At 46.3% G+C, this 16,774-nt stretch overlaps 1 protein-coding gene across 1 annotated transcript; it reads right to left on the bottom strand.

Moving 5' to 3' along the window:
- Nucleotides 1-878: 878 nt before the first annotated feature.
- On the bottom strand, nucleotides 879-11,769 carry LOC103535851 (myeloperoxidase). Its single transcript, XM_030462735.1, has 11 exons — nucleotides 11,735-11,769; nucleotides 10,750-10,873; nucleotides 9,913-10,042; nucleotides 9,060-9,260; nucleotides 8,657-8,966; nucleotides 6,380-6,540; nucleotides 5,825-6,077; nucleotides 4,257-4,427; nucleotides 3,137-3,374; nucleotides 2,414-2,631; nucleotides 879-1,125 (listed from the first exon to the last, which is right to left on the bottom strand). Exons 2-10 carry the CDS (start codon nucleotides 10,845-10,847, stop codon nucleotides 2,427-2,429), a joined length of 1,767 nt encoding a protein of 588 aa, XP_030318595.1. The 5' UTR covers nucleotides 10,848-10,873; nucleotides 11,735-11,769; the 3' UTR covers nucleotides 879-1,125; nucleotides 2,414-2,426.
- Nucleotides 11,770-16,774: the final 5,005 nt, after the last annotated feature.

Genomic DNA, 16,774 nt, shown 5'->3' on the forward strand with positions numbered 1-16,774 from the left:
TGCTGCCTTCTTCTTTGAAGTCCTCTCCTTCTCCCACGTTGTGCCAAGGAGAGATGGAAAGTTAGTATGATTTTCTCTTGTTTCACAAAATGACACAGAATCCCAGCCTGGTTTGGGCTGGGAGGGACCTGAATGGTCATCTCATTCCAACTCATCTCTGCTCACAGCCCAGGGTGCTCTAAGCCCCATCCAACCTGGGCTGAGACACTGCCAGGGATGGGGCAGCCACAGCTTCTCTGGGAAACCTGGGACAGGGGCTCAGCACCCTCAAATTAAAGAATTTCTTCCTAATGTCTGACCTAAATCTGACACTTACTGATTTAATACGAACCTTGGGAGTGATTATCCCAGCCAGATGGTAATTTTTTAGCCCTAATGCTTCTCCTTTACATACCAGACAGCTTCTGGTCTGGTTTTTTATGCTGCCGCATTTAGCTATGGACCACAGCCAAGAAATGGTTTGGACACAAGGTTGATGTACCAGAATTTACACCAAATGCATTGCATACATTGTATTTTATTGCTGCCCAACACGCCCAAACACACAGGTATTCACCAAGGATTTAAAGAGAAGATTTGAGATGCAGCTGTCATTCAAAGATGAAGTCTCACTGCTAATTAGAAACAGCCTAAAGTCTTTATGCTTTTGTGCAAAACAAGAAGGAGATGAGGAAAGGTTTGATAAAGGTTACAGGAGCTTGCTAATTTCTGATACAAAGGGCAAAGAACTTGATTTTGAAATGCAAGCATGCCAACCTCCAGATTTGACACACATTTACAATGAGAAGTAAAAACTTTGTGTTTCTAGAGTCATAAGGCATCCAGCACCTGACCAAGCCTTGCACACCTCTGAAGATTATTCGAGGGCAACAGACAATAAAAGATCATCACCCTTCCATCTGAAAACTTACATTACTGGAAGCTTTTACATATAAACGGTGTAAAGATCACAGTGCAGCAAATAAAAGAGTTGTCATGGTCTTGAGGTCCTCCCTGGGGAATCATGTGCCAAGGTTCAGTCAGCAGCAGAGAGCTGAGTGTGATGCACAGGAAGAGATTTCCCAAGTGCAGCTCAGGGACAGCCTTAGGACTTTCCAGGGCTGGTTTGATAAGCAGGATAAGAAACTGCCAACGAAAGCAGAAAAAGCTACTGAGAAACAGAAAGTCTTTCCTGGACACAGTCTTTCTCCCCACATTTTCATTTTACTCCATAGGTTAAAGCAGTCCCTGGGGAATGGGTACCCATGTACCAGGTCATCCCTGTATTCCTGCACCTTGGTGCTTCCAGCCTCATCAAAAGATACCTCCAGTGCCCTAACATCAGCCAGCCCTTTGATTGAGTGGTTTTGGGACAATTTCTTGGCACTTGAGAAGGTTCAGATTTTAGTAGCAGCTTTTTAATACTCTGGGGTTTCACTATCTCTGGGTTTTGCAAACACAGGTCAGCTTCCTCCCAGCCTGGTGATGAACAAGCCACAGGAAGCAGCTCAGCAAATTTTAGTGACCAAAAGACCAAGTTAATAAAAGAAATCAGGAAGCCCCTCTGGTGTAGAGAGAAGGTGATCATCAGCTGGACTTGGTTCCTAAGGAATGGGTTGAAGTCACCCTAGTTTAGCAGCAGTGTCCCTCTGAAACTCAGCAGGAACAGCATGGAGGTGTTTTTATGGTCTGTGTTCTTATGTCCTCTGCAGAAGAACAGAGCAGGTGATGGCAGATACTGTGATTGTCTATAAATGGGTGGCTGGAAGGGAAAACTCCAGTCCAGTCCACTCTCCTCTCCCCACATGATTTTCAGCCCATGCCAAGAGCCCATCAGCAGGTGGATTTAGTGTCCCCATCTCTCATAGGAAAGCACAGTTTTACTGTCTTACGTGTGGCACACCATAATCTCTGTGTTTAAACTACTGGTGTGCCCAGTGCCAAAACAACTCCAGATATTCCTTAAAATGCTTTAAAGCTTCAGGGAAGGCAAGAGGGGAGCAGGGGCTTGGGGCAGCAGGTAGACATTGGGCAGGTTCTAATCAATTTCCTCAGGGACACTCTTCCCGGGAAGTCAGATTCCAGTTGTCCTGGAATAAGGTGTTTATTTAGAGGACACATTCACAAGGGCCAGATCAGGCAGATTTTCAGGTACTCCCCATCTGGAGGAAGAGGAAGCCTGGCAGGGGATGGTGAAGGTGACAAATTGCAAGCAGACCCAGCTACCATCACTTCTGCTGGGTCAAGGTCTTCTTGGGGGCAAAGTGACTGTTATGACATTATTTCTTTTACTTCTTTCTGAGAAATTTCTTATATAAGAAATATATATAAGAAATATAAGAAATTTCTTTATTTCTTATTTTCTTTATTTCATGGAAGAGCATGACCTTGTAGGACATTTATGGTTTTTGACAGAGCTCATAGAGCTGCATACCTTTTGTGCCACTTTAGGGCTCCTCTTCCCAGGGTGAGAGGTTGAGTCTGTCAATCTCTTTGCAGTCAAGGAAGTCCTCAGGATAACTGTTGGCCTTGAAGACATCCCTGGGTATCTTTTTGATGCGAGTGTTGTCACAGATCAGCCTCGACAGAGAGATTTTTCTCAGTGCTCGCAACTGCTGCGGGGTGAAAGTTCCGCGTCTCTCCCACCAGAATCTGCAATGAGATTTTCAGAAGCCCCCTGAAAAATATTCCCCTTGGAGGAGTTTGGTAATGGTTACTTGTCAAGATGGGAATCTGACCAAAGTGAGTCTCTGTTCAGATCCACCTTGATCCATCACATCCCTTTGGAAAGAGGGGTCTGCAGCGTGGCCAGATCTGGATTCTGAGCCTCCTGCCCCTTCCAGCAGCAGCACCAGGCTGCTGGGATGCAGTGACTGATCCTCCCCTTCTGCACCCTGAAACCAAAGGTTACCTGAGACAAAGATTACTGCAGACCACACACGGCATGGAGCAGGTGCTCCTCAACAGCACGGGTCTGTAGGAACAGCATGGGCTTGTAGGAACAGGCTACAAAAAAAGAGTCCTTTGGCAACTGGGTTAAAACCAAGGTGTGGGACTTGTTGGGAGCACTCCCTGAAGTGCTGGAGATGGGATGAAATGTCAGCACTTTTTCCAGTACTAAATGCCACAGGAAATGTTTGCCACAGGAGGTTCCTACCTGTCCCCATCACGCAGTTTCCTGAACTGGGTGCCAATGATGCAGGCCAGGAGGGGTCCAACCCTGCCCTGGGGAACAGCAGGCTCTGAAATTGCCCCAATCCAGAGGTCAATATTCTCTGTTGTCCCATACAACTTCATGAACTTCTTGGCTTGTTTGTAATTTCCTAACACCTTAGAGAATTCCTTCAGGTTCTGAGGCTGGGAGAGCCCACAGAACTGCCTCCAGGCAATGTAACCTGCAAAAGCAGGAGAAGGAGCTGGTCAAAACCCACATGTCCCCACCATCTGCTGGGGAAATAAACAGACCCCTTGGCCAGGAGCAATGTCTGTTCCTCTTCAGGCACTAAAGAACCTAGAAGATGTTATTGTCTGGACAGTTACAACAAATGTCATGTTTTCAAAGATCCTTTTTGTGTGCATGCACCAAACTCACAATCTGGGTTGTGTTTGATTCTGCTCTCTGTCTTCTCTATCTCTTCTCTATCTTCTCTTCTATGATTCAATGATTCTTTGCATGTGTCTATAGGTTCATCCTATCCTGCTGGTTACAGCTACCTAGTGCTGAGGGTGAATGCAGCAGCCTTTGCAGTTTTGAGAGGCAAAATTTCTAGGACTGAAGCCCTGGAGAAGAGCAATGTTTGGTTGTGCTTAGCACCAGAGCACCTGATCTTCAGCACCTGGGAGCAATCACTCTCCTGTGGGTGCAAAACATTTCTGCTCAGACCTCTGGGCAGCCTGAGGACACAAAATAAGCACTGATGGGCAATGACCAAAGCACTAGTGCTGTGCCTGGTGCGTGTGAAAGCTGAACTTGGTTGCTTATATGTGTACCTTCTGTACCACACAGGCTCTCTCTCTCACCACTGCTTCTGCCTCTATTATTATCCCATCTATCTTTACTTTCCAAGCTTTTTGTCCTCGTCTTAAATCCCTCAGAAAAAATATCTTTTTAATGCAGAGGCCTTTTCTTCTCTCAACTTGACTGTCCGCCCACTCTTTGCCCTCAGATTAAGGTACTATTCCCATTTCTATGGAAGAAACTTTGCCCACTCATGAAACTACCATAAAGAACAGCAGCTAAACCAGTATTGTGCACAAGACAAGTGGTGCCTCCTTACCTGGAAGGCCATGGTCTCTTCCTCGTTGCAAGTTCAGGGCTGCTAGGTCCAGACCCATGACCTGTGTCTGTTCAAAAAGGTGGTTCTGGAGCTCCTCAGGGAGCAGCTGGTTCTGCTTCATCACTTTTGCATGGCTCAGCACCATGCCTCGTATCAGAGGGTCAATGCCACCTGAATCAGTGCAAATCAAGAAAAGACATTTTGCACCAAGTGCAGCTGTAACCATGCTGCAGAGGATGGGTTTTTCCACTCTGGGCTGTGTGGAGTTTTGTGAACTCCATCTTTCTGTTCCAGCACATGCTAGTGAGTATTTCCACACCTGCACGTGGCAGTAAATGAGGTGTCCCTTAGAGTTCTCACCCCTCACCATCCCTGATCCTTCCCTTCCACAGCTCTAAATCCACTGATTTTCCACCAGGCTCCCCAAGTTGCTTCCTGCAGAATTCCCCCTGAGCCTGCCAGACCCAGCACATGCTGACACAATGGGTTCTGTCCAAGCTTTAGGTTTTGCAAGTTATTGTGTTCATACTTGGCGATGAATGGAGGAATATTTATTAAAACATTCAGTGCAATGATAGAATCAATAAATGTCTGTTTGGGTTTTTTCATAGCCAGTGAGAAGTTAGAATTAGAAAACCACAGGCAAGTTGGCTGCATCTGTGTATTTTGGTATCTTTTTCATAATTTGTTAGATAACTCATTTTGGAAGAGACATTTGTCTTCTTGGGAAGATTCAAGTTGGCAGAGATCAGCTCTGTAAGAGCAGGACCCCACCACTCCCTTTGGAGGCACAAAGGGAGACGAACACCACTAGGAAGAAATTGTCTTCTCTTAGCTCATTAAAACTGTATCCATCACCCTCTGGCAAAGCCTAATAATTATTGGGGGGGTATAATAATTTATAGACTTACATTTTGGCTGATTGACATTTGGTGCTGTGGTTCTCTTGGCTTCTGGAGCAGTGTGAGCAGTTGCACCCTTTGAGAGATGGAGCAATGCTCACCCTGCTGGGTGTCACTGAGCTGGGAGCTGTACAGCAACCCCAGGAGGAAAATTCCTCCTTCCACAGCCTGGTTATTTTACTGACATGTTCAGAACATTAACCTGATTGCAGCACAATGAACTTGGGGGGAAAACACTGAAAAGCTGAAAAAGAAGGTCCAGGGCTGCATATTCTGATAAAAATCTTGCTCCAGTATGGCTGCTTCTGCAGGAGATGGTGCTTGGGAACATTCAGTGGTCAGGGTATAACAGGAGGGACATTTTTGGCAGGGCTGCTTTGCCTGGGTAGGATGTAGAACCACTGCTGGGCTGGGTTTGGTGACAGCTCTGCAGGGCTCCTGCTGCCACCATTTAGCAGAGCACTGATTTGTCTGCAGATGTCACAGGCACCTCCTAAGCTGCCTGGGAATAAGATCTGTGTGAGGCCAATGGAATGAATGGAGCTAAAGCAGGTTTTGAAGTCCAGACTCAGCTGAGACTGAGGGATCACAAGGGTCAAGCTCAGTACCAGCTGAGCTCCACCAGAGCATCTCCTTCAGGACCAGCCCAGCACTGCACATTCTTACCTTCTGTTAAAATCCTCCATGGGGCAGAAAGGCTGAAACGAAGAGGGATGTGGCCAAAGGAACCCAAAGGCTGATAATTGTCATCTAAACGGGATAGAAAAGGCTGTATTGTTGTATGACCAAATCGGAAGGCCAAGGCAAAAACATTGGAGATTCTAGGATCCAACTTCTTTTTGTAGCCCCTGTAGGGAGGGATCCACTTGCTGGTCTCCTCCCCCAGCAGAAGTGGGAGGTAATCTCTGTAGGTGATTATCTGAAAAAGCACCAAAGCAGAGCAGGTGGTCAGCAGCTGTAGCAGAAAAGGCATTGAAATCAAGTGCAAACTCCTGGACACAGCATGAGTTTGGCATAAGACATTTAAATTATTTAAAATAAGAAATCATTTATAAATTGATAACATAATGGAGGCTCTGGTTACCTCTGCCTCTCAGGTGGGCTCCCCCTTATTCACAATTTTTAACTCCCACAAATAACTCCACTAGATCTGCACAGCATGGTTCTCCTGGTCCTGGGGGAAAAACCCTGCAGATGCAACTAGCCAGCTGTGATTAGTACCTGAACTATGGCACCTATAATCTTTCGGCTCTCCTGGTAAAGCTTTTCTCCATCCCAGTGAGGATTTAATTTCTTCAGCTGTTTAACCAGGCGGTTGTGCTGTCGGAGGAACACAGTGTGCAGAGCAGAGAGCCCCAGGTTCTCACTCACCCGCCTGTCCCCTACAAAGGAAAAATGTTTAGGGGTGTTGTAAATTGCTTTTTATTTCAGAATCAGGTTTTAGTGCTTGGACAGATGAGAAACAGCTGCTGGTCACTGTTACTGGCAGTAATGCTCATGGTTGAGCTTCCTGGCAGTCAGCATTCATGCCAGATAATTCTTCCCAGCACAGGCAAAACATTCTCTGCCAAAACCATTCAATCAAAACCCTTGGAGAATTCATATTATATTCATACTATATATGAATATCTATATATATTCATACTATATTCATTCATAGCAATTCATACTATACTGAACATGGCTGTGAGGCAGCTGGAAATGTCTCTTTTTATGAAAAATATTGTGTGTGCCTTCTTTTGGGTCATCAGAAACAGGGTGATAGGAATAGGGTAGCAGGGTTAGGAGGAGGTTGAACTCCATGTTCTTGAAGGGCTTTTCCAGCCTGAGCAATTCTATGATTCTTTTGTACCACAAGGACACCTTTGATATCAGTGCTTGGAATGTTTGATTTGGGAAATCTGTCTCAGTCCACCCAAGCTGTGGGTGACAACCTCTGGGAGGGCTCTGCCTGTGTCTGCAGAAGGGAATGCTGAGAGAAACCCAGAGGGGATGGAGCAGAGACCCTCTGAGAGCTGATGGAAGAGGATCTGAGAGCTGATGGAAGAGGCTCTGAGCATCTCCTCACCAATCAATGAACATTTCTGTTTTGCAGAGATTCAGAAAACAATAAACACTCTATTCTTATGATTGATTTTTGCCAGTTTCACAATTACAATTATTTTTAATGCTGTGCCTATGATGGATCACTTCCCATCCTACAAAATTCTGTGTTTTGAGTTATCAGTTTGTTTAAATTTCACAACAACTTCTCTTCTGATGTAGGTTGGGATATTTGAAATATTAAAAAATTCAGATACGGGTGCTAGGGAGAGATAACTAAATTGACTAAGGGAGTTTAATGGTCAGTATTGATCAAGTTGAAAACTAAATGGTGAATTCTAGGTAGGAGAGGAAAAGAAGTCACTGAGAAGTTTAAACCACTGGTGGTTATTCTACTGAAAATTTCTCCTAACTTTCAAAAGGTGTTTCAAATGGGGGATTATTTACTGTAATTCTTTTGGGAAATTAAAAGAAAACAATCCCTGTGTTTGATTAAACAACTGTCAGTCATGTTTTTTCTTTCTGATTTTGGTGGAGAGTCCCCTGTCTTTTCCTTAACACAGTCATGTCTTGCAGTGCCTCATACAAATTGTCCTGGTTTGGGCCAGGAAAAAAGGGATTTTCTGTCTTGTACTTTTGCTTTCAGCTCAGTCTCTTGTAAGGAGCTGCACTTGCTGAAATTAACAGCAAGTTTCTCAGTGTCTGCTTCTAGGACTGATAACACTTGATGTTTATAGTTCCAGCCAGAGCCTGGTGTGCAGAGCCAAGGACACTGCTCAGCTCTGAGGAACATTTTACCCTCCAGAAGGAATAAAGAGGTCCCACCTGCAGCCTCCTTTGGGGAGGAACGGACAAGAGAGATGCCAGAACTGACCAAACAGAGGATTCCATCCCATACACCTCATACTCAGGATAAATTTGAGGGATCACAAGGGTCAAGCCAGCTTCCTGCCCTTCCTGCCTTTACTGCTCCCCTTTCTTCACCCGTTCCGTTTGCTTCAGCATCCTGGGGGGATTCCATCCCTTCCTCTGCCTGTGCTCCTGATCCATCCCAGCCTGAATCTGTGTGTTCCTGCCTCCAGCTCCCAACTGCTGCTGATCCCAGGATTCCAGCCTGGACTTTCCCAGGGCTGCCCTGAAGGATTGGTGGTGACATGAGAGTTATTGGGGGAAAAGGGGGGAAGGAACGTGGGATCCATTTTCCTGTATATTTGTATAGATTTAGTAATTTTTCCTATTTATCATCACTGCTTCAGTAAAGCTGTGCAGTTTAGTTTCCAACCCATCAGTCTCTCTCCCTTATTCTCTCTTCTTTCTTTACCAGGGAGGAGAGAGAGTGATAGAGAGAATCTGTTACTGGGGCCAGTGTTAAACCCTGTCACAAATATACAGAGCCATCTGGCTGCACTCAGCCTTCTGACTTCATCGGCCACTGAAAACCACTCCCCACTTTACCTGCTTTAAAACAGGGAATGTTCATGCTTTTGTTGGAGAGAATACAAATGCTTCTGGCGCTGTTGTCAAAGGGCAGTAACTCCAGCCCTGCATCCGTGAAGTTCTGGTTGACAGCCAGGAGCCCCAGCTGGTTTGTCTGATTCCTGATGCTCTTGGCCACCGCCTCCTCGCTGCCGTAGACGGTGCTGGCATCAAGGAAGGAGCTGACAGCGTTGAGCTGCTCCCGGGTGAAGGTCCTGGTGTTACACACTGATGCTGACTGGATGAAGGGCATGCAGGACTGTGACTTCCGTGGGTCATCAGTGGGAAACTAAAGCCAACAGAGAGAACACCTCAGGAAGTCACCTGGCTTGGTTTTTACCCCCTTTACCCGACTGGGGGATGTGCTGGAAGCCAAGGGTACCTTGATTGGGAAGCAAGGGGGCTTGAAGGCACAGCTGCTTGTGCACTGAGGACTGGGGTTCATCCCTGCCCCACTGACTGGGGTGAATTCTATGTCGTGGGTCACCCACTGTCCCCAGTGCATGAAGGCAAGGGACAGGTCCTGGTCATGGGTGATTTTCTCATCAGCTGTGAGAGCGATTTCATTTGACACCTTTCGAACCTGCAGAAAATCAAAATGAAAATGTGTGGCTATGGCAGAGTCAATGGATCTCTCAGTATAACACCGTGAGACCACAGATAAGGTGATTTTAGATAAACTCAGAGTTAGATCAGCTCATAAGAGTTAATTATGGCATTACACAGGCCCATGGTGTGCCCCTGCTCTGTCAACAGTGATGCAACATTTAGCATCATCTTGACTCCACAGTCACTCCAGCAAGCCCAGCTTCATGGAAAGCTGTCTTCAGCTGAAGCTGAGGTATGAACACCTCAGAAAGACAAGAAAAGGCCTTGTCAGAAAGACAAGATGGCTGAGGAACACTCAACCTTTATGGCTTGTGTAAAAACCCTGGTATGCCTGAGAACACCGTTGTGCTGCCTGCACCAAACTTTAGGTGCCCACTTCTGGAAGTGTTATGCTGTCCATGCTCTGCTTAGGGAAATCTTCACCACGTTTTTGCTTATGTCTGTCTCCAACAAAACATATCATGCCAGGCCACAGCTCAGGTGTAGAAAACAAGCCTCAAATTAGCACCTGAGATCAGAGAAAAGGACAGAGCAGCCTGCACTCCAGGTGTTGCCACTCTTTTGTTTCTAATGGCTAAAATGTGGGCAGAGTCCACTACTATCTGGACAAGAAAAACAGTTCTCACCAGTGGGAGTGGAAATCCATTGAACATCTTTCCTTCAGTTGCTCCCCTAGGAACAGAAAATCCATCTTCATACAGTCCTGGCAGCCAGCGAGCAAAGGCACGGTTTGAGGACCCCAGGTGAGAAACCCTCCTGGAGCATCATGAGGAGAAAAGCAAACAGCAGTGTTACTTCCAAAATGACCAGGATTGTAGAGACTGATGCTTTGCTGCCAGGTCTGATCACTCTGATAACCATTGGCAGCTAGAAAATACTGAGAAAAAAATAAATAAGGAGGAAAATGAACATTTTGACACCAAGAAAAGATTCCTCGTGCTGTTCTGTGAATCCTTTTCAGCATTTACATCCTAGCAGCAAAGCACCTACCAGCTGCCAGCACCAAAGCAGCAAATGGAGGCCAATGAAACAATATCTTTCTCTTCCCAGGCACAGGTAGGAAAGAAATATTTGTTATAGGCACCAGTAGAATAAGCATTTGACTCTTCTTTCCTTGTTCAAAGGCATTCACACAAATAGAACCAAAGAATGGGTCATTTCAGTCACACTGGTTGGAAAAAGCCTTCAAGATCAGCCTGTCCAACCATTAACCTAACACTGACAAGTCCTTGACTACACCATATGCCTACGTACAATGTCTATATGACTCTGGAATACCTTCAGGGATGGTGACTCCACCCCTGCCCTGAGCAGCTTGTTCCAATGCCTGACAACCCTTTAGGTGAAAAAATTCTTCCTGCCATCCAACCTAACCCTGCCCAGGTGTAGCTTGAGGCCCCAGGCCATCTGTCCTGGAGCAATGTAGAGGCTGGGGAGTCTCCTGGCACACACACCAATCCTACCTGTTGTTGCACTCTCCAGAAATGCTCCTGTACTTGTCACTCTCTGGGCATTTAATGGGATGAGTCTGATAGGAACAGCCAGTTTCTTTGGAAATCATCTGCTTCTGTTTTCTGCTTAGCACGTCTGCAAGAGCAACCATGCATAGTGACATCTGCTCTCAGGCATTTTTAGTTTAGTTTCTCAGTATTCTGGGTCAGCGTTTGGGTCAGAGCTGTGGATATGCAAAACATGTGGATTTGAAGTGCTCCTTTGGTGTCTGAATTCTTTTGTGGCTCAGGCCCCACCTCTGGGATGAAGAAACTGGGTTTGGCATGGACTTTCCAAGGGAATATGGGAAGCAGCATCTCCAGCAACGTTTTACCCTAGACTGGGAACAAAGTGGTACAACCAGGGCAAGTGGGAGTGAGGACCAGAAGTGGATGATGGGCTCCTGTTCCCAGGGGTCAGAGTCTCCCAGCACCCAGTGGGTCACACAGCCCAGGTTTGCTGTTATGGGGATTTTATCATCAGATGTGGGACAGGCACTGCCTGAGATGCTGGCAAAAACACCTGATGGCCTGGTCTGCCTCAGAGCATGCCTGGGGCTGCTGTGGGCAAGGCTTTAAACACCAGTGGGTTGGGGCATGGCAGAGCTGCTCTCTGACACTCCCAGGGTGTTTGATTTTCACAGAATAGAATCATTAAGGTTGGAAAAAAACTCTAAGATTAAGTCCAGCCACCGACCCAACACCAACCTGATCTCCTGAAGTTCACAGATTCTTTGAACATCTCCAGGTGTGGGTGCTCAGGAACCGGGGCTGGGGCTTCCTGGGGGTGCAGGGGGGAGGGAGGGGGTGGGGTCCATGGGGGGACCCTGGGGGCAGCAGCTCAAGGGGCTCTGGAGCAGGGGGAAGGGGCTGAGGGGCAGCACTGTCCTCCCAGGCAATGGGAGGGCAAATGGCTCAGCTGTTTAGCCCAAAGACATTTGGGTCTGAACCACCTTACCTGTGACATTGTACCTCCATTTCCCAGAGAGCTGCAGCTTTATTCGGAGGAGTTTCAAAGTGGTTTCTAAGTAATCAGCAAAGCGAGCTGTAGACCTGGTTCTTCCCACCGGGTCCCTTAAGATCTTCAGGAAATCCATTGGGCTGGCAAAATTTTCCTCTAGTGTCTTCTTTAAGCTAAACAGAAAAGGTTCCCAGGTGGCAGCACTGCTGGGTCCCAGGCAGGCTCTGTTCACCAGGGACAAGCTGGCTGCTCATCAGCTCTCCATTTCATCTCAGAAAGATTTTGGCAAACTATTGTGATCTCCTGCTTCTCATTTGTTACATCCTTGTCACAGCAAATTGTTGTTATGGGGATCAGTAGAAACCTAAGTTATTCACTGATTGAATACAATTTGCATTTGGTGTGTCACAAGATCCATTCTATGAACAGAGGAACAACTCTGGTCCTCTTGGATCTCTTTCTGGTCCAATGGCTCTTTCTAGCACTATGAAAAAACTTCTGAAGGTTGAGTGGACAGACCCCCCCCCTCCTCTCCAAAGCATCCTGCTGCCTGGAACCAGCCTTTTGGGACACTACACAGAGGGATACCTGGGGTCTAACTTCCACGGAGACTTATTTGTGACAGGGTGCTCATCTGCACAGCACCAGAACTTCAGAATCCAGCAGAGGACCCAACATGTGTCCAGTGTGCCTGTGCCACTGAGAGGTGTCCCCAGCAGGGCAACAGCTCTGGTGGTGAAGGGTGGCCCTAGAACTGAGACAGGACACTACAATCACCCCAAACTGGGCAAAAGGATCTCCCCAGCTATGGCAGGTGGGGCCCTCGGACAAAAGGGTCTCCATAATAAACATGTATTGGAAAACACATATATTTTCTCTTCTTTCCTTAGAATCATAGGATCACGGGGTGGTTTGGGTTGGAAGGACCTTTAAGATCATCCAGTCCAAACCCCCTGCAGTGAGCAGGGACACCTTCAAACACATCAGGTTGCTCACAGCCCCATCCAGCCTGACCTGGAATGTTTTATAGGAGTAGGGCACCCACCACAGTGTCTCACCACCTTCCTTGTAAAGAATTCCTTACTAATATCTAGTCTCAAACTTCCCTCTTCTATTTTAAAAGCTCTCACCCTTTGTCCTATTCACTATATAGAACATGTTGGGGCCCTCAGACAAAAAGTACTCACTTTCTACGAGCCTCTAAATATGCCATATCCACCATCTTCCTGGCTTTTTTAATGCTTTTCCGAAGGGATGAGTCTGACAGCATCTCTGAGCTGTCTGCTAAAAAAGAAAGAGGGAAAATCAGAAATAGAGTAAAGCTTGTACTGTACATCAGGAGCTCCACACCCCACCCCACTGCTGGGTGCTGGGGTGAAGGGACCCATTTCCCACTGTTCAGGGGACACCTGGGCTGTGCCCTTGCTCCACCTCAGTGCTGAGATCCTGGTGTCACAGGAAGGACTGCAAAGCAGCAGCTTGTGACCCATTTCATAGGATTGGCTCTGACAGCTCTGGGAGGCTTTCAGGGAGTCAGTTTTCACCCTTCTTTTTGAAGCTATTCTTCCCTGTGAGGAGGGAAATGCACAGAAGAAGCCAAATTCATGATTCTGACCCAATTTCCCTGTCATAAAGTGATGCTCATGTGCTTGGAAGAGATGTTGGGTAAAAAGCTGATTTCCTCAGAGAAGTTTCCTGGGTGTTGTCATTGTCAGTGGGTCATTCCACAGGATATTTGGAATCTATGCTGGAGCTGTATCGAGCTGGGAGCACACACTGAGCTTTGCCTCAAGCCCAGGAGCAGTGGGAAGAGAAACAGAAACTCACCAAGGGAGTCCCCTGTCCCCACTAAGCAGAAGATGATGATGAATCCCAAGAGAATAATTCCTGGTTTTACACCTGGAGAGAAATGGAACATAAATCATCTGAATGGGAAGGGATTCACTGGAGTATCAGGAGATGTTTGTTTGGAATCTTTCTTTCAGGATGCAGGAATAGGAGACAGCAGCCCTCTGATAGAACCCTAAGTGGGGCTCTGCCTGGTGAGGTGCTGGCAGGACACGGGGACATCCGTGTGCTGGGGGACATTCCATGCACACTGGGATGAGGAAATGCCAAGGAGGAGGTGGCCAAGTGCAGCTCCAGGTTTCAGTGATGGAGATTCCAGGGAAGGGGTGTTTGAAGAGGGCAAATTGCTGGTGTCCTGCCTTTGGAAGGGACCTTTTCAGGTGACTAAAGGAGGTTAAATCCTACACCTCTCTCTCTGTCTACTCTGTCCTCTTACTGAGCACAACCTGCTACATCTGGTTCTGGTCCTTTGACCACTTTGCAGTTTGTCTTCTTGACATTCCCTGAAATTTCTCTCTATTCCTTTTTCACATTAACACTAGAAATACACATTGTCTGTTCTCATCAGTTATACACAACAGCACTGTGCCTTCCCTGGACAAAAAGATCTTTAGCCAAAAGTTTACAAACCAATATATATATATTAAGTAGCTTAGTATTTGTTTTAACTGTTTAAAAAAAGGAAAGAAAACTATTTGGAATAGCTAACAAACTCTTCACAGCCAGGTGGTCAAATCTTACATTAAATCTGTGGGAATTGTCCAACCCTCTTCACAGGGGTTGAAGGCTGCTTATTCCTCACAACCTGAGTTTGCAGGGTATTGCTACAGGAGGTAGAAAACCCAACTTTTCTCACTTCTCAAGATAAATTTCACATCTGACATGAGAAGCAAGTGTGAATGACCCCAGGTCCTGATGCTCTGCTGAGTCTCCTCCTCTCCTTGCCTTCATCCATGGGAGGCACCAATGTTCACACCAGAAATAGCAAATCAGTCAAACACAGATATATAATTTAAAAGTTCTGATCTTACCTGCCATCTCTGCAGAGCTGGGAGGAGTGGGAAACAGGCCAGTCCTTTATAGAAATTAGCCCAGTTTGAGCTGGGTGTGGCCAAAAGGAGAGAAACTGGAGCCAGACTGAACCAAGAGGAAATATCTGCTGGTTTGCTGTCCTGGATTGAACAGAAAGGTGCCCACTTCTCCATTCCTTCAGAGCAAATGTTGACCTATTTCTTGATAAAACTGTAAAAAGGGAAAAAGAATAAAAGCACGTTTCTTTTCTGCAAGTGAAAGAGGGCAGGTTAATTTTATGCTAGTAAAAAATGATGGTGGAATTTGGGTTCTTCTTCCCAGCTCTTTGACATCTCTGATGGTCTGGGAAACCTGAAATGGGTCATTTTTCCAACATGCACTTGTGGATTGTACTAAGGCCTGGATATGGCACATCTGGGTGGTGGAGCTGCTGGAATCTGTATCCAGGAGAATCAAAGTTGTGCCCCATGGAATACGGCTCAGTGAGATGGTTTGTGCAAATAAACTTTAGTCAGATCATCAGTCTTTTAGAAATAAATATAAAATAAATGATTATCATTGTGGATGACAAAGACCAAAGACCAAGGCAGCTGCACAGAGCAATCTCAACCTCTCTCCAGTACAATTGTTGTAATATGGACAATCACAAATTTATATCAGGTAAATAACAACAGGCTGGAGGTGCAAAATGGGAGTTATTGTCCTGAAATGACCAGAAAGGAACAAAATGTTAGGCCAGCCAAGCACTTCAGTATGGATTACAGCTCTACAGTAAGAAAAGGGGCTGTACTTCAACAGACTAACAAGAAGGTAGAGGAAATAATTTAATACTTTGAATATCAGTCAGGTTGATGACAAAAGACAGGGCTGAATGCATAGTGACAGTCACGTAAATCTCAGAAGATTAAGTAGCCAATCCTTCCTATTGTTTAAATATCTTCACAGATCTTCTGAAGCCAAAACAAATAAAAAGAAAATATAAGAAAGGAAACTGCTAGTGAACATAAATCTGGAAACATCAACAGCAAAAAAAAAAAAGAAAGCTTTGCGACAGTGAAGTTCTCAGAAGTTGAAGATGCAGTGCCAAAGATGCAGTGCCAACATTTCTTCCCTAAAGAGAAATTCAAAACCAAAATCAGAAGCTGGCCCATGGTCTCAGAAAGACTCCAGTCACCCTGGAAGGTGCTCTGCCTTCTCCATCCCTCCCTCCATTCCTCCATCCCTCTATCCATCCATCCATCCATCTACAGGTACAAAATGTACATAAGCAACACCCAAGGCTGCAGAGGTTTTCAGTGCTTCCCTCTGTTATCCATGGAGCCCACCCCATGGCCAGGACACAGCCCATGGCTCTGGCTGCCAAGGAGGAAGAGGAGCATCCACCAGCTGGGCAGAGCCTGCACTGGGTCCAAATCTTCCCAGAAAACCCCATGGGGTGACCGGGCTGAGGGGCATCCTGAGGTCTCAGCCTTCCCTGCAGTCACAGTGCTTTGCCAAATCAATGTCACTCAACAGGGCAGGGAACCCATCCCTGGCTCTGCCCCGAGCCAGAGTCACAGTTCCCAGGGCAGAAAAGCTGTGGAAAACCATCTGTGACTTTGCAGCTTTCCACCAGTCCCACCAGTCCCAATTCCTTCACATCCACATGGGAAGCCTTCAGCTTGCAAGGTACAAACCTGACTCATGTCCTGCCAGCACCCAGCACACCTCTTCCCAGTGAGCAGATCCTCTTCCTCAGGGCTGGTCCCTTCTTCTTCCCATGGATCAAAATCCTTCTCTTCTCCACGAATAAAATCTTCAGCTCCTTCTCATGACCCAAACTTCTTCCTGCCCCATCTTTAAGTGAAACCTCTCTTCCATCCCTTCCACTTTTTTTTTTTCAGACTTGTGACCTTGTGAGATGACTTCTCTGGAGATGGGATTGGCAGGTCTAGAAAGAGACCTCAGCCGCTGCTTATCCAAAAAAGGAGAACAGTTTCTCCATTTTTTTTCCAGTTTATTTTATTTTACTGCCTTGGAACCAGGTCTCATGTTATCCAGGAATCTGGGACACTGCCACACACCAAAGCAGAAGCAGTTTTCAGGACCCTGGGAAGCCACGGGTAGAATATATGGCTTGAAAAAAATCCATGTTTTTTTCTCCTCCTGAAGAAACTG

This window comes from Calypte anna, chromosome 19 (genome assembly GCF_003957555.1).
Source record: "Calypte anna isolate BGI_N300 chromosome 19, bCalAnn1_v1.p, whole genome shotgun sequence".
NCBI classification, from domain to species: domain Eukaryota; kingdom Metazoa; phylum Chordata; class Aves; order Apodiformes; family Trochilidae; genus Calypte; species Calypte anna.